This window comes from Haliotis asinina, chromosome 7 (assembly GCF_037392515.1).
Source record: "Haliotis asinina isolate JCU_RB_2024 chromosome 7, JCU_Hal_asi_v2, whole genome shotgun sequence".
NCBI lineage: Eukaryota > Metazoa > Mollusca > Gastropoda > Lepetellida > Haliotidae > Haliotis > Haliotis asinina.
This window is the reverse complement of record NC_090286.1, coordinates 9470062-9493593: the sequence shown is the minus strand read 5'-3', so window position 1 is coordinate 9493593 and position 23532 is coordinate 9470062. Positions and strand designations below refer to the sequence as shown.

The 23532-nt window shown below is 42.0% G+C and overlaps 1 protein-coding gene across 8 annotated transcripts in view; it reads right to left on the bottom strand.

Moving 5' to 3' along the window:
• The window catches only part of LOC137290203 (tetraspanin-18-like), a 105045-nt gene that overhangs the window by 14208 nt on the left and 67305 nt on the right, over window positions 1-23532 (bottom strand). For 6 of the 8 annotated variants that reach the window (XM_067820932.1, XM_067820928.1, XM_067820929.1 and 3 more), the window contains one exon: window positions 2049-2180. In XM_067820932.1, the coding sequence (XP_067677033.1) occupies window positions 2049-2180 (132 nt within the window). Of the gene's footprint in view, window positions 1-2048; window positions 2181-14978; window positions 15061-23532 lie in introns of those variants that run through there. The other 2 variants (XM_067820934.1, XM_067820933.1) reach the window with 2 other exon arrangements.

Below are 23532 nucleotides of genomic sequence, written 5' to 3'. Positions count from 1 at the left end.
CGATGGGAACACGCCACGAAATTCTGACAGACAAACTGCGCTAAGATCTGCCATTCTGATGAACACAAAACATCAGACATCATGTTTCCCGCTTCATCCAAAAGGGTTAAACTCCAGACCGAACCTTAGAATGAAGGGCGAGTAATGTTTGAACTGATAAATCATCTTGCCATTTTCCTGCTCAAACAACTACTCCGTTCAATGTACCAAGTCGACGAGAAGTCGAGGAATTTCAATGAAAAACCCGATCTCTAGGATCATTTCGTACAATCGCCCTTTCCCAAACCTCCATGCTTTATTCGTGTAATCGACGGCAAATTCTAAGGTTATAGCTTTGCCTATATTTTATTCGAGATGTGGGACTAAACGCTCCAGGCATAAAAACCTTCTCTCGTGACAGCAAAGCAATTTTCTCAGAGAGGCTGTCATAAATGGTTGGTGTATTGATCTCGAACAGCTTTATGTTGGTTGGACTCAACCAAAGAGTCGTCTACTTTTCAGCAAGGAAAGAAACGTGCATTTTCTTCTACTAACACCCATGACTTCTTGCAGAATTTGTAACGAATTTGGGTTATGGTGATGGCCACTTAAATATATTCCCCCTAACCATACATAAAAACAGGAACGTTTCCATCTACCGTTTGCTGGTGATTCCAATATTACCGCTCTGAAGTATGAAAGCCCTTAATGGACTCTGGTTGAATATAAACGTTTGCAGCACATCGTGGAACGCAGAACTTGATTTGCTTGATATTATCCAAACAGCCATTTTCAAACCGTCTCTTTGGTGTGTAGGTACGGCGTATCTAAAATCGTGGGTGAGCTTCAAATTGAAGATTAAATTGGGAGAGAACATTTTGTGAGTGTGAGTTTCCTGGCAAGATCTGTTCACTCAAATTCGACCTCCAATTGCGTGTGTATGCTGCGCATTTACTAGACCTGCCTTATGCCAACCCCATTACTAGATACCATGCCGGCGGACATAGGGAGCTGAAACAGTAGGGTTTGGGGGGGGGGGGGGGGGGGGGGGGGGGTTGTCACCAAAATGCTCTACACCAGGCATAACACCAAGCGTCATGTTTTGGAATATAGTTACCATGGGAATGACGAACTCTCTGCATAACGGAGGAAGCTGGTATAATTAAGATATTATTTTTTTTAATGGCATAATTACATGAATATTGAGTCCAACTGAGACTGTATCCATACACAATAGATCCCCAAAGTTTGAGGAGTCTGAGCGAGAATGGTACAAATGTATGGCTGCGTATGTCTTGGACAAACAGATGCTTATACTATTGACGACATGTTTATATGGCACAAACAGTTAAACGACTAATAATGGGATAACATGGCAACCATGTGTGAGTGAGTGATTTGAGAGTGTCTTTTTGTATCTGCTAGGTGGCAATGGGAAAGCGATGGTTGCTATGTATGAGTGAAATCAGATTGCCTTTTTTACGTTTTTTTTATCTACTAGGTGGAATCCAACTGTTGTTAACAACTGGATATATGTTTTGATGTGTGAGCTGATTAATGTTTAGCACTGGTTTGAATGTACCAGGTCAGAACACAGAAAGTACTAAAGCTGCTAAAGCTATGACAGTGTGAACATTGACAGCATCATCATTGATAGTTTGGAAGTGGTAAGATCCACCAATACTACAGCTGAGGACAGCTGCTGTTCTTTTACAGCTGCACCACAGCCAGCTGTCGTCAGCAATGGCATAGAAAAAGCATGTAAAAAAACGACAGACCGTAGTCATGGCGTCAGCAACTATCTGAAGGTCAGGTCACCATGACCTAGTCAGAAAGGTCACAACTCGGCTCAGACTCCGGGTCCACAAAACAATCTTAGTATGACTGCTGCACGTGAGTTAGGACTTTAAATGGCCATAACGCTAAGATCGATTTGTGGACTTGAACTTCGAAATATGAATAAATGACTACATCTCCAGAAGGCGATTTCATGCCATTTGTTTATCAGTCAAGACCAATATTATATTCCTTATGTTAGGTCATGCCCAAATAAGGACTTGTTTACTTACCAATATACAGACATTGTAACAATGGAGAGTTCCACGGAGGCACATTGTACAGTTGGAGTCATTTTGCCTCCGTACACGTTTCGCCTTATAATCATCCGAATTTTCCCGTGATGATCGGCGTCTTCGCAATGGCTGAAAACAAAGACAGACGACATTAAAATTTGATGTTTGTAAAATCAAAATGATCACTGTCAATCACTAGTATCAAGAAAAATTGTTTCTATCAATAACCTACACACGGCAAACGTTGAAAACCCTAAATTGAAAAACAATTATTGATGGTGCAAGTTTCTAATATAATCCGTTTCCATTATTCAGGGTAGCTGAATAAAACACATGCTTTCGCAAAAAGGTTTGTTGACCTGCAATACTGTAGTTGATTCTATCGAGACACATTCAACGCCAGAAAATGAGGAATGATAAAGTCGACTACAACTCCAACGAAACCAGTCGACGCGGCGATGACCTTGGCAAAAACGTCATTATAACTAACGTCTTCAGAGGTAATATTAAACTATCCCACCATCACCCGGTAATCCTGATTGTAATATCCATCAGGTGCCTTCTTCATCATTCGCGGATCGACATCCATTTGAGATGCGGTACATGCAGCATCACACCTCGAATGTCAGTAGAGACGCGACAATTACCGCCATTACGCCGGAGACTGAGAATGTCAGATGTTTGAAAAGCAATTTACGATAATTTATAACAAATTATATCTTATCAGTCTAGCCCTGGATGCTTGTGTGCAGTATAATTCAATTCTGTACTGAAACGTCGTGGTAGAGGTTGGAACGTAGTTTAAAGGATGCTGCCAAATATCGTTGTGTCATGTTTTTATCGACTGGTATAGCTGGCATGCCGCTAAAAAATATCGCGTTGTATTTTACATTCGTGCAAAGCGTGCAGCGTTTTAAGTATGAATTATATACATGTTCATATACCATGGGATCATGTAAAAGTCATGATATACTGGATAACATTGTTATTAGTTATATACCTGACCCGTGAAGGTCCCGGGGTAGAATAGGCCTTCAGCAACCCATGCTTGCCACAAAAGGCGACTATGCTTGTCGGAAGACTTGGTTGACACATGTCATCGTTTCCGAATGGTTCAATCATCATGTCATCGGTTTGATGCTCATGTTGTTGATCACTGGATTGTCTGGTCCAGACTCGATTATTTACAGACCGCCGTCATAAATCTGGAATATTGCTGAGTGCGGCGTAAAACTAAACTCACTCACTCAGTTATATACCTAGGAGGAAGTGAAACGTGACGGGCTAAACATTCGAGGGTATGCAATATAGTACTGTAAAGATACAAGCTTCGGTTTCATAATGGGTACTGCTTTCAGCATTCCGCGGATGGATGGAAGGATGGATGTGAAAATGTCATAAACTGGAACTAATTCATGGTTCCCCAAATAAACCCGTGGAAAAGAATATAAAAAAATAATTCTCTAAAGGGACGCTGGAGTCTTAGGTGAGAGTTGAGTTTTACATGGCACTCAACAATAGTCCAGCTATGTGGCGGCGGTCTGTTCATAATCAAGTCTGGACCACACAATCCATTGATCAACAGCATGAGCATCGATCTGCGCAATGGGAAACCGATGACATGTGTCAACCAAGACAGGGAGTCTGACCGAATCTTACGACAAGCATAGTCGCCTTTTAGGGCAAGCATGGGTTGCTGAAGGCCAGTTCTACCCGGTACCTTCAAGTGGTCCAGGGCCCAGATTTTCGAAGCTCTCTTAGCGCTAAGACAGAGGTAGGTTAACATTAATGTATGACTATCTTAGCGCTAAGAGAGCTAGCTAGGCACTGGTGTCCTAGGATGCTTATAAACAAATAAATAAATACCGGTGGAGGTGTCTGGATTGATGATGTTCGACTAACTAAAAGCGTAAGGTCTATGAACGTCCTCTATACAAGGGACTTAGTTTCTCTTCAGTGAGAGCAGAACCACTGAGAAACCATACCAACTACCGCCGGATGGAACAATTACCATTGCGAAACAGACGCGTCATTTCCTATCGATCGCAATGTTTCCCAGAGATCGATACTAATTAGCGGTACCATTTTGTGCGTTTTCTCCAGAGTGCAGTTACCCAGCCACCGTGCAAAAGTCAAGTCCGTTTATTCATCTTCATCTGCAGCGCCTACCATCTAACACACATCTCGACAGCTGCAGTAAGATTTCGACATCGTCGAGTTACAATATGCTGAAAGGTGTTTCCTTAGCCTTTGCATGATCCGCAAGATTAGTCTGCGTGTAATTGCATCTGTTTTATTCCCGTTATCCCTTGCGAATCAATTCTACGCTTCGATTGCAAATCCCGTTCTCATATCATAGTCCTTGGTAATATTGCCTCTATCAACACAACGTTCCATTTGAGATCTGTATGGACCAATATTAGCCGACGAACCTGCTTAAGATCGCCCTGTGCTGAGGTCGGCCTACTTGCAGACAAACTGAGTTTTCGTTTGATCCTCGCGTCCATTCATAGCCTTCCAGAAGGGTCAGGAAAGCCTATGGACCCTTCCATTGGATTCCGATCGCCCATCTTCACCAGAATGGCTGCCTCGACCCAGATCAAACATTTGATGATCCGGCCGATTGCAGACGATCAGAATCCAAATCAGTGTTGACACTGGAGTGAATAGGTCGCCAAGGCCGCTAGGGTTAGCCGTAATCAACGCTGCTGGCAGCAGGCATGAACTGGCCCACGATGGGGTGACGTCGGTCGAAGCGAGGCCGTTACTGACGTCTCAACACCACGAAGTCGGGACAGGCACGACTAGGTCGTAATGGTCCCTGTGATGGCCGCAACAGACGGCTGCATAGGTAGCCCATTATCGAGTTGTACTAATGTTTAGCCTCTGTCGTGTTCAGAAGTACATTGATGGAACGACGCGAGAGCTGAACGTCAAATTGAGTGCAAAATTGTGGCAAATGAGCCCAGAAATCAATTGTTACTACATTACGGCACTGAACCTGCGTAAACTAAATTACGGGCAGTCAATAGGCCGATAGTAGTTGGTGCTGTATGGGTCTTTTTTTCCTGGCCGGCAAGGAACCGACTTGACAATGGACGAAATTTGCAAACTCTCGCTTCGTGTCTCGCCGTGACGTCAAGTCCCACGTAAAGTCTCGGTCTTCTTACATCACATACTTAAAGCTTGTAATACCATCACACAAGGGCAGGGAGAACCCGTTTAAAATTCGCTTTTAAAAGTCAGATCATTAATTTCAGAAACCTTTCTTGGTAATTGGCAGTGACGAAGTACAACGGCCACAGAGAACAATGCCGTGATTGCATTTCACTATCAGAAAGCCGGTCCGCGAGTTGGGTTTGCCTGTAATATACTTCAAACGGCATGCTGGTTAAAAAGCAATACAGAAGCAGTTTTAAACGTGTATCAGTTACCATGACAACGTAATAGAACCGCTGCCCTGACGTCAAACTGGGGCAGTCCATTAAGCGTCTTCATATGGCCTTCGTCACCAAGTCATGGTACGGAGAGCGGCTAGGGCCGCAATGACAGCCTTCACGTGACCGGACATTAATAAACATTTCAAAGGTCCATATTATCAGATTCTGCGTATGTTAACAAATATAAAACTATTTCTCCCATTCCCCAATTTCTCATTTCCAAATACAGTCAACCAAGCTGTAAATGGGTCCCTCGTTAGGATGGGAAAGACACAATAAGTTTGTACACCTAGTGGCTGCAAGAGCTGTATGTTCCCCAGGGAGCTGAGATCGAAAAACTACGATGTGCCGTTCAGATTAACATGCATTGATCGATGGAAAGCAAAACGCTTTGGGCATGCATGTAGATGGGATGGATTATAGCGCTATGCAAATACCCACATGTATATATGCATTCACAATAGCTGTCCAGGTGAGTATGGTTTTACGCCGCTTTGCTCCTTGATTTTAAGAAACGTAAGTAAAAGTATTATTACTATTATTATTGACAGGATGTTACTTTCGTGTCTACAATTTCCATGTGCTCATGACATGAGGCTCCTGGGCATATTTAATTTTTGCTTTCTTCCTTGGAGAGAAAAGCTTAAGCCATGAAACATCTCTCCGCGTTTGTAACAATATCATTACCATTCATTTTATTTCTAAAGTAGTACTGTCAGTTAGTTAGAACGTGTGGTCTGCATATGCCAGTTAACGTGTTAGTTTCATTAATCAAGAAAAATACACACAGGCGTAACTGGATTACACTGTCCATTTTACCCTAGCAACGGTTGACCAATTCTTGACAACGAACTGGACTTGTTAGGAAGCCATTTACAAAACCACTATGTCTCCGCTCCCAACAGGGTTGTCACTGAGTGCTCCGTACAACGCCTGCCACCGGTGACTGTCTACTAAAGAATTATTGCTGCCTGTTGAGATTAAACACCAGGATCAAGGTCAAATAGCGACCATTAATCTGCCGCGGATGCAGTATTGGAGTCTTTTACCCAGCATGCAACACAATCCCTAGCTAAGTGTACAGTAAATTACTAAATACTGAGCCCAGTCGTGATAATTTAGTCTTTGTCCGAGTATGATAGAGAATGATGACGGGAGGTCAGAAACCAGTCATCAAACGTTGCGAGTGCGCTTGCAGGACACAGGGGTGACTTCTTAATGGCGACGGTGCGCGCGGTATGACGAATAAAGAGTAATAAAATAAACAATTAAGATGTTCATCAGGGCTTAATATTGTATTCTAACGATCAATCCCCGACAGAGGCTATTTGTCTGTTCATGCCAGCGTATGGCTGATATTTCAAGAACATATCAATCAATATTTGATAATACTGTCTGAACCATCTCCCCTTTCTACAATGGAATGGTTGAGATTTAAAAATACAAAAAAATATGAAATCATTCAAATTTTCAATTTCAAAGCATGAAATGAATTTAATTACATGGATGAGAATTCCTATGATGTTCAAAATGAAGCTGCACAGAATTTCCGTCAAGTGGGAAAAGAAAATTCAGAATATTATTTCACAACAATGATTGTAAGAAGCATTGTTTCTGACGTCTCGAATATAAGTCACGCGGTATGGTAATAATAGCCGAGACTGGACAGTAGCCAATCACAATCAATAGACTTTATTATTTACAAAAAAAGACTCGAAATGTTCAATTTAACATCCTGATAATAAAAAACATTATATTAATGAATTTCTAGACACAAAGTGGGGTGTTTCTATACAACGACACGATGCAGGGAATGTCACAACATATTGAGACGTTACCCACAGATGAGGCAAGGTTTTGACAAACTATTGACGCGACAATGCAACATTAAGAACTTGCAAACAAATCTCTTCACTATCGACCAGAATGCCAACACGAAAAAAAATAATCTTGGAAACTCATTTGCAACGGCAAATATTATCTTTATCGATTGTGTAATGCTGTTACGAACATTAATATTCGCTTTCGAACTCTGCAATAACCCTTCACCTCGCCCAGCGCCCCCTAGCGGTTAAACAACGTCAGTTCTACCCTCGGTGGAATTAAAACACAAAACAATGATGCTTGACGGGACGGGCGCATACAAAGGAGTCCTTTCTTTTCTTGTCACATATTGTTTATGGTGGACTGTAAAACCGAGTTCTTAATATGGACTGAGATTGGCAAACGTGATCAGATTTGTTTTCTTGAAGCTGTATAGAAGTGTGTGGTACTATTCGTGTCCGCCATAACCGGAAGTAGATGGTGCATGACGGACGGAAGTCGGATGGAAAGAGTGTTTGTTTTTGTCGAACTCATGCATGCTTGAAGGGGATACACAAATTGGTGGTATGCATGTCAGCTTGAAGGGTAATACAAAAATTAGTGGTATGCATGTCAGCGGGAAGGTTAAGAGGGAAGTGAGTGGTATGCATTTCAGCCAACAGGTGAATAGAGAAATTATGGCAAGCATGTCAGCTTGAAGGTTCACAGGGAAGTGAGCGGTATGCATGCTAGAGTAAAGGTGAATACACAAACTGGTGGCAAGCATGTCAGCTTGAAGGTTCAGAGGGAAGTGAGCAGTATGCATGCTACATTAAAGATTACACAAATCGGTGGTACTCATGCCAGCCTGAAGGGGAATGAAAAGAATTAGCGGCATGCATGCCAGCTTGAAGGTTAAGAAGGAAGTGATTCGTATGCATGTCATATGAAGATACAGACTGACTGCAATGGTGTCAGAGCTGGGTGATCTTATGGATTATATGGATTATCTTCTGGATTATAACACCAGTTCTGGTATTTCCCCACTTAAACAAAAGCACTCCCAAAGTACTGAGTATCTTTGCCATAACGAATACTGGGTCGAGTCTAGACTGCAAATGCAGTGAATCAATTGCAAACTGTTTATCAGATAAAATCACAAATACCATAGTTCATTGTCAGAAGTAGGCCCTTCCTTTGTGCAATTCAACGATTGTTGAAACGATTGTTGAAACGATTCTACGTGGTTTTAACATAACGAGAACGGACGAGCTGTACGTAAAGCATCGCTTTATTAATAAGGTCAAGTGTCTGCTTTGAATAACAGCTCCAATATAAATTCATTTAGCAATCTCGTAACTCGTTGTGCAGATCGGTGTATAAGGATTATGGATCAGGCTTTCAAAATGTCAAACTAATGCTCATGTGCAAGATTGAATTTCTTCATAAACCTCACAAACTGACAGCCAAACAACCAATGATGAATGGGTTTCAGGTCGCACTGAGGCGATTCGCCGACGCACGTTATTGTCATGCCCTATCTTGAGTAATACAAATTCGTCAAAAACGTAAAACACGTGATTCATAGGTTGCGGCAAACAAGGCTAACTTGCTGCAAATGTTGAAAAAAAACTTAATTTTCATTTGGTTCAAGCAATGACCTAAAAACGTTTATCCGCGCTTTGTCCAATGACGCAAAAATGATGTAAATTGCCTTCAATCTCGACTGACAAACGAGATCTCGCGAGAGTAAGGCTTTGTTTGATCAGAGCTCTAATGCCAGGATGCCATAATAGGGTTATGCGACAAAATCTTCTGCTTACAATTAGCTGATGGCATTGGAAAAATGAGCCGCCGATGTCTAATTACATTATCGACCAGCGTGATAGCGTACGTAGCAGGATGTACATACCATGTGGTTATGAATGGTGTTTCTCTGTGAGGGTTTGCACTGTCTTGAAAACAAGCGCTTGAAAATCGCAAGACTGTGCCGCTTCTGATGGTCAAGCACATCTGAGGAAGACGGTGCAACTACTGTCCAGGTCAGCCAACAGCTGTGGAAGATGGGCAGTGTGTCAACCAACCAAGTTGCTGGTCCTGTCAGTCAACAACTTGCTGCTGAAGTCGTCAACTAACAGCTGCGGAAGATGGGCAATGTCATCTAACAGCTGCGGAGGGTGGGCAGTGTCAAGCAACAGCTGCGAAAAATGCTACTGCAAATGTCACACCTATCATCATCACGAGGTCCCGATAACTAACGCATTGTTCGATGATCGAACTACAGTGTTTCAATGAAAAGGATCATTAATATCGGAATGTAATGGCCTGCTTGAAGACCCGATAACTTCTGGCACAAAACTGTTCAAGTCAGAGACGTTATTAAATTGTGATCATGTCCATCAGTTTTGTGATGTAGTGTGAATCACCGCCAAAATGTTCCCTTCTCGTTAGTTTCAGTTGCCTTTCCATCAGTTTTTAAGTTCCCGTTCCTCTCAGTTTCGGTTCCTACCAACGTTGTGTATTGTACAAGCCTCTGGCCCGCATATAGGCACTAATCAAAGAGACATCCATAGATACAGACGTGGGGTACAGGAAACCTGGGGCAGGTTGGACTACCGACGTTAACAGCAAGGTGCCGATGACAACTTTTCCGATGTACCCACTGGGACCTGTACTGGGACACCTTTTGGGACACCTTTTGGGACCTATCCGACACTGCTAACAAGCATAACCACATGCTTGTTTATAACAAGCAGGACAAGTATGAAATACTTAGATGTTCTTTGTTCTTTCTGAAGAGACTAAGGAACCAAAAGCGGCGTAAATACTTAGACTTTTATACTGCTTCAGAAACGGATAAGACCGACATGAAATATTACTGTATGATAAAATTGTTAAGGTTTAAATGTTCCGTCAACAAAAGTGATTGAGTACCAAAAGAAATATCGGTATAACGTTTGTTTTATACACATCGCCTTTGATTGATGTAATTATTTTTTGTTCACTGGCGTCGATTTCTATCGAGTTCCTAGTGGTGATTTGAGGTCCCTTAAATTGAAAAGAATCCTCCCAAAAATTAAAAATATCACATTGAAGATTCATGGCTTGATGAGGTAAAAATTCACATCGCGAGATCATTTAATATCCCAGCCAGACATGGAGGAGAGGCGTTTATAAAATCAGGCTTCCTTGGCTAGTGATCGAAGATAAATCATCACACACCATTAACCATGATAAGCTTGATCCTATCTAATCATAAACAGTCGGACAACAATTTCGATCACATGTGCAGTGATCTGCAAGGCAAGGCGTGTTCAACGTGCCAGTTTTCACGGGCCAGAATATTCGAATGTTCACTGACACAATATCGAATAACTCACATCAATGCCGACAGACCCCAGCGTCTCCTGGCTAGAGAACATCGTCCTCCCCATAGCTGACCAGTGTCCTTGGGCGCCACCGGTCACCGAAACGCACAAACTTTCTGGACCGTGTTCATCGAGGAAAGGTACTCCCGACCAGACTAGGATCGGCCAAACACTGACTCATCCTAAAAGATCCCACACTAGCCTCTGTCATTCTCAGTAAGTTTCAATAACGAGATTTGGCGTGTGGTCCACTATTTCAGCAGGCTCAGCCTCCCGGTCTACGCACACTTAAGTGGATCTTATTAAGGTAAAGATATTCCACGCTGGTTTTAATTTCAACCGTTTGTTTCTTATATTCTGTTTCGCTATCAAACAGACTGTTTTTACTGCTGTATCTGGTGATTTGCACGCTGGTTTGGTTTATCAATCGGACTATCTCATGTTGATGTTTCATTCGAAGACTCCCACTGCCGGCTTGGCTTGAATCAATACTAGCGAGTGCAATTGACAATGATTGAGAACTGATAAAAGGCACCGGGCCGAAACACATGTTGAAGCTGATGCCAAATGATCTCTGGGTTAGTGAACACGAGCGGTCTATATGTGATGCAAATGGCTCGGGCCACTTAAGCACTTCAGCCAACTTGGGTTGGTCAAAGTGCCTAATTTGTAACAAAAGGTAATTTCTCATCAAACATTTCTTTCTTTGAAGAACACCAATTGAGCTATGTATCCAAGGCAAGAGGGTCCATGATTCAATTCTATCCGGAAGTTGCTACATCAAAAGCTCCACAACCCCCGCACTACACCCCGCGCTTGGTACAACATTCACTTCCCAACGTGATATCGTAGGGGAACTTCTTTCAGTAATTATTTCATCAATTATGCAAATGCCAGCTCCACGTATTTGCAAGTGTCCAACACAAAAGGGAAATTTGGTGGAATTAACAAGACCTGGTCGATTCCACAGGTGTCTTCTATTAGTATGCCTGTTACAATTATTCCAAACGTTTGCTGCCTTTGATATATCTGCCTTCCAATAACTCTGGACTAGTCTTTGAGTAAATTCTCCTTTTGTTGAGCCAACCTGAAACTTTGTAAAACCCGCAGATGCATCTACTTCGGTAATTGTTGTTCAACGGTAAGAATGGTTTCAGCACCAACGGCTTCAGTTGGGGAAGCGGTGGCTTAGCCCAGTGGTTACAGCATTCGCTCGTCACTCAGAAGACCCGGGTTCGATTTCCACCTGGGTACTATTTGTGAAGCCCACTTCTGGTGTTCTCCGCCGTGATATCGCTGGAATATTATTAAAAGCGGTATATAACCATACCGACGTACTCAATTGAGCTTCCAAGGACAGATTCACTTCACTTTGTTATCCAGGGCTCAACAGAAATCGTCCATCGAGATGCTTACTAACCACACATAAGGCTTCAGTTACTTTTGAAACGTTTAGAAAAATAGACCCTGGTTTTAGCGTTTTCATGGAATAAAAAACTGTGTCTTGCAAGATTTAAAAACATTTTTTATCCAGAAAGGGCGACATCTAAAATCACCAATCTTTGCCTCCAGTTAAGTTTTTCTGAGCTGGCGTTAACCCAATCGTGTGCCTCGTTAGTCACTCGTGTGTCTGAAATTCTGACATTAAGTTGCAGGCGATGTTCCTTAAGAGCAACACGCGACACGCGAGCACGTCTACACTGACAAGGTGACACGACCTTGAAGGATTCGCAAACACACCGACGTGACCTTGTGCGTAAACACGTCGTGGAGAATGCCATCACGTCGCGCCGGTATTTTGCACAGGTGACGGGACGGTGGATCGTTGAAAAAATGGAGGATTGCACCGCAGCGCAAATCTGTCTGCACTTCCTGGCAAAATTGGGAAACGATATATCCTGGTGAAGACAATCTTTGTGACCTTCACGTTTGAGAGGAAGGCTTACACTGCAATCATCTTGCAGAATAGCGTCAGTGGGTGAGTGAGTGGGTGAGTGGGTGAGTTGGGGGTTTGAAGTCGCATGAAATATTTCTGTAAAAGGCATACTAGATGTTTTGTCTGTGGCAAACTTAACAATGCACTGAAGTTCACGTCAGTATCTAAACATGGACATTCTGCATAAAGAAAATACAAACGAATTATCCCGACATAAAAGAAAAGTAATCTTCATCAGGGCCATCATTCGTTCATTCATTCATTCATTCAACCATTCCAGAGTGGGTGAGTCACTGAATTTAGTTCTACGCCGCTTTTAGCAATAATGGTGAATCAAACTCGGGTCTTTGGAGTGGACAGCGAACGCTTTAACGACGAGGCCACCCAACCGCCCTTTACTGTCTATTGTCACGACGCTGCAATGAACATATGCAGATCACATATTCTGCTCAAATCAAGTTAAGTAATCGGTGCTCCTTAAAATGTTTTGGGTGGTATACACCGCTGTGCACACACACGGTATCAGTCTGAGGAGTCATTTTTACCAAAGATCTCACTAGAGTGCTCTTCGTAAAGTCGTTGACGTTAATTTGTCATAATCAATACAAAATATTCGCTGAGAATTATTTAGGAACTTTACCAGCAACAGCTATATGCGGTCATGGTTATAAAACAGACTTATCGCGATGTTTGAGGTGATGTTGGTGAAACTGTCTGTCAACTGTCTGACACATTTACATCCCATATAAGTACACAATGGGGTTGATCCAAAACGTATTCATCTAGTTAGATAACTGCAGTCCGAACAAAAATATGTCTTGGTTGCTTAGGGGCGGTAAAGTTGCCTTGTGGTTCAAGCGTTCGCTCGTCATGCCGAAGTCCCAGGTTCGATTCCCCATATGGGTACAACGTCTGAAGCCCATTCCTGGTGTCCTCTGTCGTGTCATTGTTGGAATACTGTTCGAAGCGTCATATAAACGGAACTTACTCTCCTCCCCATTAATACATTTTGACTAGTTTTCACAGTAAAATGTTTTCAAACTGATACGAGCACCCATGTGCAGATTGAACACTGCACTAGAGAAGTATTAAATAGGTGACAAAGCCCGTGGATATTCCCGTAAAACCATTCACTGCAATTAGAATCCTGCATGCTAAGTGTAGTGTTTGGTTGTCACAAGAAGAGGTTATTTATCAACATCTTCATATGAAAATAAATAAAACTGGTTTCAACTTATGTTTGTGATGCACAATCTGTTTGCCTGTCTCAGAATCTGACAGTGGTCTGCATATAATCCTGTCTGGAATGACAACCCTGTGACCGACATAATGAGCATCCATCTACGCATCCGGGACACAAGGATATGTATCAACCAAGCCAGTGAACCCGACCAAGCAATCACAAAAGTAGCCTCTTTCGACAGGTATTAGTTGTTGAAGACCAATTCTAACCCGGCTCGGCACTTGCCGGAACAATCACTTTGGGCTTCAGACATGAGTAGAACCAGGACTACATTGTGAAGAGCCACCGCTTTAACCAGTCAACTACCCCCATGTACTTAAACCAGCGTGTGACTCTGCATGTCTGGGGGGTGATGGAGTTAGTCCAGTGGTTAAAGCGTTCGCTTGTAGCCCCGAACACCTGGGTTCTATTACCCACATGGGTACAATGTGTGAAGCCCATTTCTGGTGTTCCCCGCGGTGATATCGCTGGAAAATTACCAAAAGCGGCGTAAAACTAAACTTGTTCACTGTGAAAGCCTGGCATACAAAATATCACGTATCAGTTGTATCGTTCAAATATCTGTAACAACTCTCTCTGTCCAAGTAACAACGATCAGTCCAATATTCTTGCAAGTTAGTGTTTCCGGCCTCTCGACCAGTACTGCAAAGCCATAATCTTATCTCGGTAACCATGCTAACCCGATATTGACAAGGGATCATATTAATTAGTGTACCGGCACGGTCATAAACAACCAGGCAACATAATGCGCCGGGGCTAATGCACATATCAAGGGGGATCTGGGCACCAGGGCGATCAAATATGCCACAACATGTCAACTATCGGCCAGTGTGAGTATGGTCACAAATCTGTTTACGTACATTAAGCACATTGAGCCAATCAGGTTCGGGGCGTTAATAAACACTGGCATGACTTTTGCCTATACATTAATATCAGGGTTGGTCCAGCTAATGAAAGTTTCCGGGAAAAGCCGATCGGGCCGATGGCAATCCGACACCTGCGAAGCTAAGGACACGGGCTAGTTTACAAAGTTTGACACAGACGAACTTGTTCAGGGATACATAAAAAGGGGTTCTCATTGGATAGCGCATTAACACTCAAAATACAACACATACGTTTGTAGATCAGTTCGCTTACCTCGCTCATAGTGAGTTAGGTTGGTGATTTGGGGAATGTCGCGCCCCTCCACTCCAGCATGGTGTCGTGCTCGCGGACCGGCGCAGAGGAGTTTGGGTCCCTTGTAATATTTTATCATAATGTTTCAATGTCGTTTGCAGATTAAACGCTGTTTATTTCAAAGCTAACTTGCCATGATATAAGAAATCGATATAATATAGCTTGTTCTCGGCCCTATGGCTGTTTTCCATGTATTCGAGTTCAGATATGTATCGGCTGGCTGTCTGAGGCGGATGTTATTTCCAAGGGTTCTAGAATGCTTTCACCGGGACACAAAAAACTTAACCCAGTTTGGGACATGAAAACTTTTCATAAGTTTATTCGTCTAAGGGAAAACAGATCTGCCTTGACGCGAGTTTGATGTTAAAATTCAAGCTGTTTGTCATTTCAGATATATATTTAACAAGGACTATATATTTTAAAAAAACAACAACGAGATTTGACATTGCACGCACAGAGGGAGTTAAGACAGGTCGCGGGGTCAAGTGCAGGTCACTGTGATGACGTAGCGCACGAGAGGTCGCGGAGCAGACGACATCGAGCGACGAGGTGTGTTGACTTTTCTCCTGTTTTGGTATGTACGTTTTGATGTTTGTTTTGCCGGCAGCTATCACGGATGTATCCCTACGTGTTGTTTAGAGAGACAGGGTGTGTTTGTAGAGCACAAATACGATTCGAGCTGAAAATATTCAATATACGTGCATTTGAAAATACATCGCCAAAAATACATTGGCGGTTTACTGAATATTCAATAACACATCTTCTAAGGACAACTCTAAAAAAATTGAATTATGTATACGCATTGTATGGCGTGTTTATTTTATGACGCTAGTGCCGATAAACAATAAAATTGATTAATCTACAACTTTGTAAGATGGTTAATACAGCAGGTGAAATCGTAATCGGATACTATAAATCCGCAGGTGCCGACACTATACTTTCCAGTGACGTCGTGACGGTCCTTTGTCCTTTCGATAAACATTCCCACAAACAAACCTATTCACCCGGAGGTCAAATGACCTGTGGACAATGCTGAAGAGTAGGTCACTCAATCACATCATAACAACTGCCAATTAGGTGACGTAATGTGAAAAGAGTCTAGTTGATGGAGGAAGCGTTTGGCACTTGAGTTGTATTGTCCTCTCATTTACACAACCACTCGCCCTGACGTGACAATCCAACCGGGACATCGCCCGAGGCAGGTCGAACTGACAAACGTTCCAGGACGCACACATAACTCCAGTAATGTACTATCATCATCTAGAAACCCGGCGCGACTCGTTGCAGGGATGTATTTATCTTTGCCTCAGGCATAAGGACATGAGATGTTGACAGCGACAGCTCGTCATGGGAGAGATTGAGGCTTACGACAGTAAACTTGACATTTAATCTTCATGCATGAGAAACCGCACGTACCAGAGAATACGTACTAGCAATTCGAGGGTAAAGTTTAAGATCTTTATGCAATACAATCGCTGCATATCTCTGTTATGAGACGGAACATGCTTGGGAAAGAGCGCAATGTAATTTTGATTTATTCATGATGATGATGATGATGATGATGATGCATCACCACCATCATCACTTACCATCTTCCTTATTTACAAAGGTGACATCACTGTGTAATGTAGGGACGAGTGGTAGGCTAGAGATTAAACCGTTCGCGCATCCCGCTGAAGACCCGAGTTCGATTCCCCACATTGTTACAATGTATAAAGTCTGGTTCTCCCACCATGATATTGCTGGAATAATTCTAGAAGTGGCGCAAAACCGTACTCACTCACTTTAGAAAGTACTGGCAAATTACATGCAGAGACACCGCAACATCATATTAAAATGCACATTTCAAACTTCAGCGAATATATTTCTGAAAAAAAAACGGCGTCACAATATCGATCGATAAAAATGATAAAATTATAAAATGTAACTTTTTTTATCCAATACAACCATCTGTCATTCCATTATGAGTGATATCTATAATCAGGTTGTATCCATGCGGACAGAATGAGTACAACCCGACCTGCTGTAGCATTAAGCCGGTTTAAACAAACTTGAATTGGAGGCATTATATATTTTCCAGCGGGTACGTTTTGAAAGAGACATATATCAAGCCTTTTCTTGCCGAAGCAGGGAAGCGAGTGACCTATTTTTGATATCTCTTTTGTAAGAACTTGTGAATTGAGGTCCGTAGGGCGTTTCAGCAACAATTTCCTTTCAGTATGGCGCCCGCCTCTACTTCAAATACTTTCACTAAAACCAAGTCAATTGCCAACTCAAGTGACAAGATTGGGCAGTGAGCGCAATGAATCGTGGAATTCAATAGTTCAAAACAGCGCTTCAAGATAACAAGTGATGCTATATATCTAACCATGGTCGACTGGGCTCCGGATTACTGCGAGAGCAGTGGCGACATGAACGGTTAAATGTTCATCATTGTCGATATACATTTGAGTAATGTTGTTGTTTGTGATGTGAACTCCGACCTTGACACTAAAATTAACACACACGTGTTTCATTCGGAAATAATTTAAGAAAAAAACTCCTTTCAGCCTGCCCTTAATCCCATGAAGCAGCTCCGCCCCGATTTCTAAATGTTTAATATATTATAAACACATTAAAGGACGACCTTTTTCAACACAGTTTTAAAGGGAAGCGTTATTCATTGAGTTCAAAGTCAGAGACACATAGAAAAACTGCACCCTGGGTACACTCCCCCGTCTCTCCCAAACCCGGGGGTGAGGTTTGGACGTGGCCTACAGAGGTTATGAGGTACACTGTAGGTACATTAGAATCGAACTTACGTTCCCAGTCACTTTAAACCAATCAACCAACCAATCAACCAACCAATCAACCAACCAATCAACCAACCAATCAACCAATGAACCGATCGATCGATCGATCGATCGATCAACCAATCAATCAATCAATCAATCAATCAATCAATCCCCGCTAGTCTATCATAAAGAGAATCATCTAAGCCTGCCATTTCTAATAAGCTCTAAGATTTGATGCTTTACAATTGTTTGAAAGCGTAATATCGGAATAATATTTACTATTTTGACAAAATCATTTGAAAATACACCCGCTTAATAAACGATGTGGATAAACACACTAGAAACAGACTACAAACAGAAACAAACATGGCAACGTGTGTTCGTATCTGTCATTATCACATAAAACCGGCATACGCATGAACAGATACGAAGGTTTGAAATGAGAGGTCAAAACTAGATGCTGACGTACAAAAGACGCGTCGCAATGCGTTACAGAAGTGTTGACATAGGGGGCTCTCAAACATTTTTGTTGAATTCTACCTTTCAGCTCGTAAGCAACAACATACTGAACCGAAACGTGCATTGACTGCCCCCACGCTTCAAGAAACATACACGTACTTGAAAACCTATTCCATTTTGATCACCATCACTCTACAATTATCTTTAGATATTATCTATTTTAGATTGTCATACGTCCCCTGACCTTTGAGATAAGTAAATATATCTCGATTCACGAGGGAGGAAAATCAAATCCGGGTTGACTGGGGATTACGAAATACCCCAGAAACCAGAACGACCTTACGGGACGTGTGTAATTCCACAGCACACAACCTATACACAAAGCATGTGGGTGTATGCTCTAGACGGTGGGTGTATATTGTATCTGAAATGGATTACAAGATGATTTCGTTTGTTGTTTTTTTTAACACCGCAATCGGCAATATTCCAGCGATATGGCGGCGGTCTGTAAATATTCGAGTCTCAACCAGACAATCCAGTGATTAACATCACGAGCACCCATCTACACAACTGGGAGACGATGACGTGTCAACCAGGAAAGCGAGCCCCGCCACTCTATCCCGTTAGTTGAATCGCATGGCTGCTGAAGACTACATCTTACCCGGATCTCTACTGGTTGAATAACAACATGTTCTACACTGCCACCGACATGGATATATTTCTAATTGTACATTTTTAAATGCACTGACGCCGACTTAAACATATTTCAAACTGTATATTTTTAAACATACCGTGTACTTTTGACATAATCAATCTCAGGCGGGAAATCAACTTACTGATGTCAGTCTTCATTCGATTAGTGTGAGTTTCCTGTGAAATGTTCAACGACGTAAACCCCTTCATGAAATTAACGTAGTCATACTGACAATCAACCCTTCCCAGAACCCAGAGTTGACGATATGACTGAAGACCCATCCGTCAGAAACATGATAATTGACCTCAACTGTCATTAAACTCATAAAAGTCATTGGAGTTAGGTTCCTGGAGAAGAAAATCAGATTAGTGCCAAAAGCACTGCATCGCACAAAACGCCATGGAAGCGAAGACCGAAGAACACCATATAAACCCAAACTGCGTTGCTGCGGATATATGATAATGCACCATTCTATAGAGTGATATATGTCTCCGAAGCGTATATATGGCATTTTCAGCCTTCTATAGAAACCGTAAAACCCAAACATGTCCTGGATGTTGAGGATCTGACGGCTGTGGTCGCCTTAATGCGCCGTATTTCCTGACAGACAAAAAACCCATTTCCAAGCCTCTATTGATTTCATATTCTTTTGAAATTTTTCTTTTTGTCCCTGGTGGTCCCACTTCTTCACTTATAGTGTGGTGTTTTCTTAAATTGATTCAAGGACTGAGTACATTCATCATCTAGAGAGACTGGCATTCTCAGAGGATGTGTTCACATTTTTATTCGTCTCTTATCATCATCTTCTATTCTATGGCTAATGCTTCATATTTAGCTGGAGTCATGGATTCAGTCGTCTCGTAATGAATTATTACTTTCCTTGCAGCTGAGTTTAGATTGAAATGGAGGTTTATTCAAATCGCAAACTGCTTTGAATAAATTTTAAAATTTTAAAATAACGTTCGTAAGTGAGGAGAAAATCGATATAAATCACGACATTCAAAATCAGTTATACCGACACGGACATGTTTACGGTGTAATCATAGCGATGATCATCATGATAATGATCATGATAATGATCATCATCATCATCATAGACACAGCGTCACCGCAGCTCCATGGCTCAGACTGAAAGAGCAATGGCATTGTCAGCTCATGTAATTAAGATCCTTCCGCTTCCGTTGAAAAACAAAACTAAATTTCAACAATTTTTACTTTCATTGATACCCTTAGCAAGCAGCTCATAAATTGCAGTTTCAATGACACCTAGCGCTCTATATGTGATTGTTCATAACAATGGGCAAGTATATGATTGTCCAATAAAATCTAGTCATGTTGGTGGTATTTCAAAGTGAACGGTACTCAATCCGGAGAAATAGATACAATTTTCGATTGAGATGAGGTTGCCAGGAATATATTCAGGACACGTTTACAAAATAAAGACGTAAACTTATACCATGAATGAAAAACAATCTTGAATTCTACGCATGGACAAGCTCTCGTCACTCTCGAGTCAGTTACAAGTCACGCAAGCTCTCGGGTTAAACGGGAACTCGGCCTTATCTCATCCGGCCAATAATGTTTGGTATTTATGAATATTGATAAAACTCTTAATGGACCATTTTCAGCAAACATCGTTTCGGAGAAATGTTCAAGGGATTTGTTAGTACACGACGTGCTAAACAGAAATACGAAGAATTATTCTAAAGTATTCGGAAGTAATCGGATGTGTCCGGAACGAAATCGGTCATATTCAACAAGATATCGAGGACAATACACAACCGAACGCTAGGGTAAATAATATTTTTGGAGATCGGAGCATCTTTTCTCTGGATTTTGCACAATATATTTGTCAGAGAAACATAGTAATTATTTACAACAGGAACGCTGAGGAGTTATAAATAAGATGCGTGAAACAGATCGCCAATATCAGCGTCATATATTCGGCGCTTTACCATTCACTTGTTAGGACGTGTCTTCAAAATCTCGTCATTTTGGCGAGGCTTGCGCGAGTTGAATATACCGCTAAATATATAATGGCGATAATTTATAAATCGATTAATGGTTCATTCTCAACGAACCAGTTACACTGCGACAAATCGGTGGGCGAAGCTGGTTGTCGTCGCAGCTGTCTAATGACCTGTAGGAAGTGAATTTTGTTAACACCGCTTGGAAAAGTATTCCATTCGCAAGATAGCGTAATCACAGTAAGCGTCGAAAGCTTGACTGAAGCAAATCTGAGACGTCTACTAATTTGTGGGATCAACAGTATGTGGATGGTGATGAGTTTGTGAGAGTGTAGTTTTACGCCGTTTTTATCAATATGCTAGCAATATCACGGGGACACGCCAGAAATGGGCTTCACACATTGTACCCATGTGGGGAATCGAACCCGGGTCTTCGGCGTGACGAGCGGGTGCTTTACCCACCGTCCCATGACGAACATGGAATGAGTGAGTATGGTTTTATGTCATTTGAGGAAGTTTACAACATGACGACGGTTAACACAAGGCATGTGCTTCTCAATAAACACGTAGCCATTCGTGAATGTGTATGATTTTACGGCGTCGTTACCAATATTCTGGCAAAGTTACCTACGGAGACACCAGAAATCTACTTCACGGACGCTCTAACCATAAGGCTAAACACCCCCTAAACACAAAAATGTCCAATGGGTGTAAAAATCAACAATCATGATGTTGACACAGCCTCGTGACATCTCTCTGCACTGCAGTCGGGTTTATATAACAGATTAACGTAACTTGACACGCACCATATCCCAAATATCAGTTGTGATGTGTATAAAAAATGATCACAAATGTTGTTGCGTATACAACCCAGTTTAGGCGGGATACGCATGATGCACCGATGCAGAAATACTAGACCTATTCATTTGGCCATCTACAAAGCAGGTTAATACTCCTTATGCAATATAACAAGTGCTTTGTATGTGCACTCTATAGCCACCGTTGTATCTTAGACTCTCGGTAATCTCCAAAGGTCAAGACATGGCATGACGCTGCACAGCATGACATGAGAACAATGGTATCCATTCATATAGCGCCCACGTACTTTGCTGATGTCATGCATCGCCAGTCTTGGCAGTAACTGAATGTTTTTAACGTCAAACCAGAGAGACTAGTAACTCTCTTGTCAATGACAAATATTATTTTGATCAGACAATAACACAGCTATCGACAATCACTTGAGATCGTATTCATGTTGAATGAATTGAATGTTCCTGAATGTTCCTGAATGTTCCAGTGAGTGAGTGAGTGGGTGGGTGGGTGGGTGAGTGAGTGAGTTGGGTTTTCCGCCCTTAGCAATATTCCAGCAATGTAACGGTTAGAGACACCAGTAAAGGGCTTCACACACTGTACCCCTTTCAAGAATCGCACCCGGGCATTCGACGTGACGAGCGAACACTTAGATCACTGGGCTACCTTATCGTCCCATTTAAATTTCAGCAATATCCCACCAGCAGACTCATCCAAGTGTACACTGACTGTAGATGCGGGCCAGCGTTTTAAACACAAGGATTCTTAAAAACTTATGTTGCGTGAGGATAACCGATCATTGATCATTAATTGAGCATTTACCAGAAATAGCATGTACAAGAGATACTATTGGAACCATACATACATGAAGGAAATATGGGCCGTGGCGAGGCGAACACAGGACGTTGGTTTCCAAGACGAACACCTAACCTTATATCTTAAAGATTATGATTTAAAATATGCACAGGCTATCCTGAGTGTTGAACAATATTCATTTTGCTGTTCATATTACTTGACTGGGTGCCAGCACCGAAATACACAGAAAACCAACACATTTTTTGAAAATCTGCCGGTACAGCTTCGAATAAAAAATGATACCACAAAAATAAACCCGAATTCTCATAAAACGCACACATAGAGCACATAGATAACGGCTAAAGGTTAAATCTTGAAAAACAGTTGCATATCATAAATTTAAGCCTACAAATCCCGACGCCCATGAGATTTCATTGAGCACGCTCCAAATCCGGGTGCTCGGTGCTACAATGCAAAGCGAAAAATCTCTGACCTCGTGACCCTATGGGACAATCGGAAGGTGGTACGAGGATGCTTATATTTCTCGCTGCAACGGACAGGGGCCATTAACGACATGAACCGAGTGTTAAGCGACAACGTCAGCCTCACCTCCACCAAACGACCAAAGCCGAATCAGGATGAGCTTTGACCTGACCGTCTGCTGCCATTACCAGACAAACGGCACTCAATACCATCCAAATCAATATATATCATTTATAGCTTTTGAATCACAAGACTTGTAAAACGCCAAACAGAACGAGGAACCAAAGTCACAATCTGGTGCTAATTTGGATTTTGAAGTTAGGCCATGTGACTAATTTGGTTCACAGTCTCTTTCTTAAGAGGTGTTCATTCCTGGGAGTTTTTTTTCACTTCTCTGAAGACATCATCAGCCTTCCAACATTAGAAGCCCCTGAGGCACATTTTCAAAATGTGCTTTAATTATGCCTGACAACGCACTCTCACATAACACCAGGCAGCCTAGGAAAAGAAGCTGAATTATAGAAAATGACCTC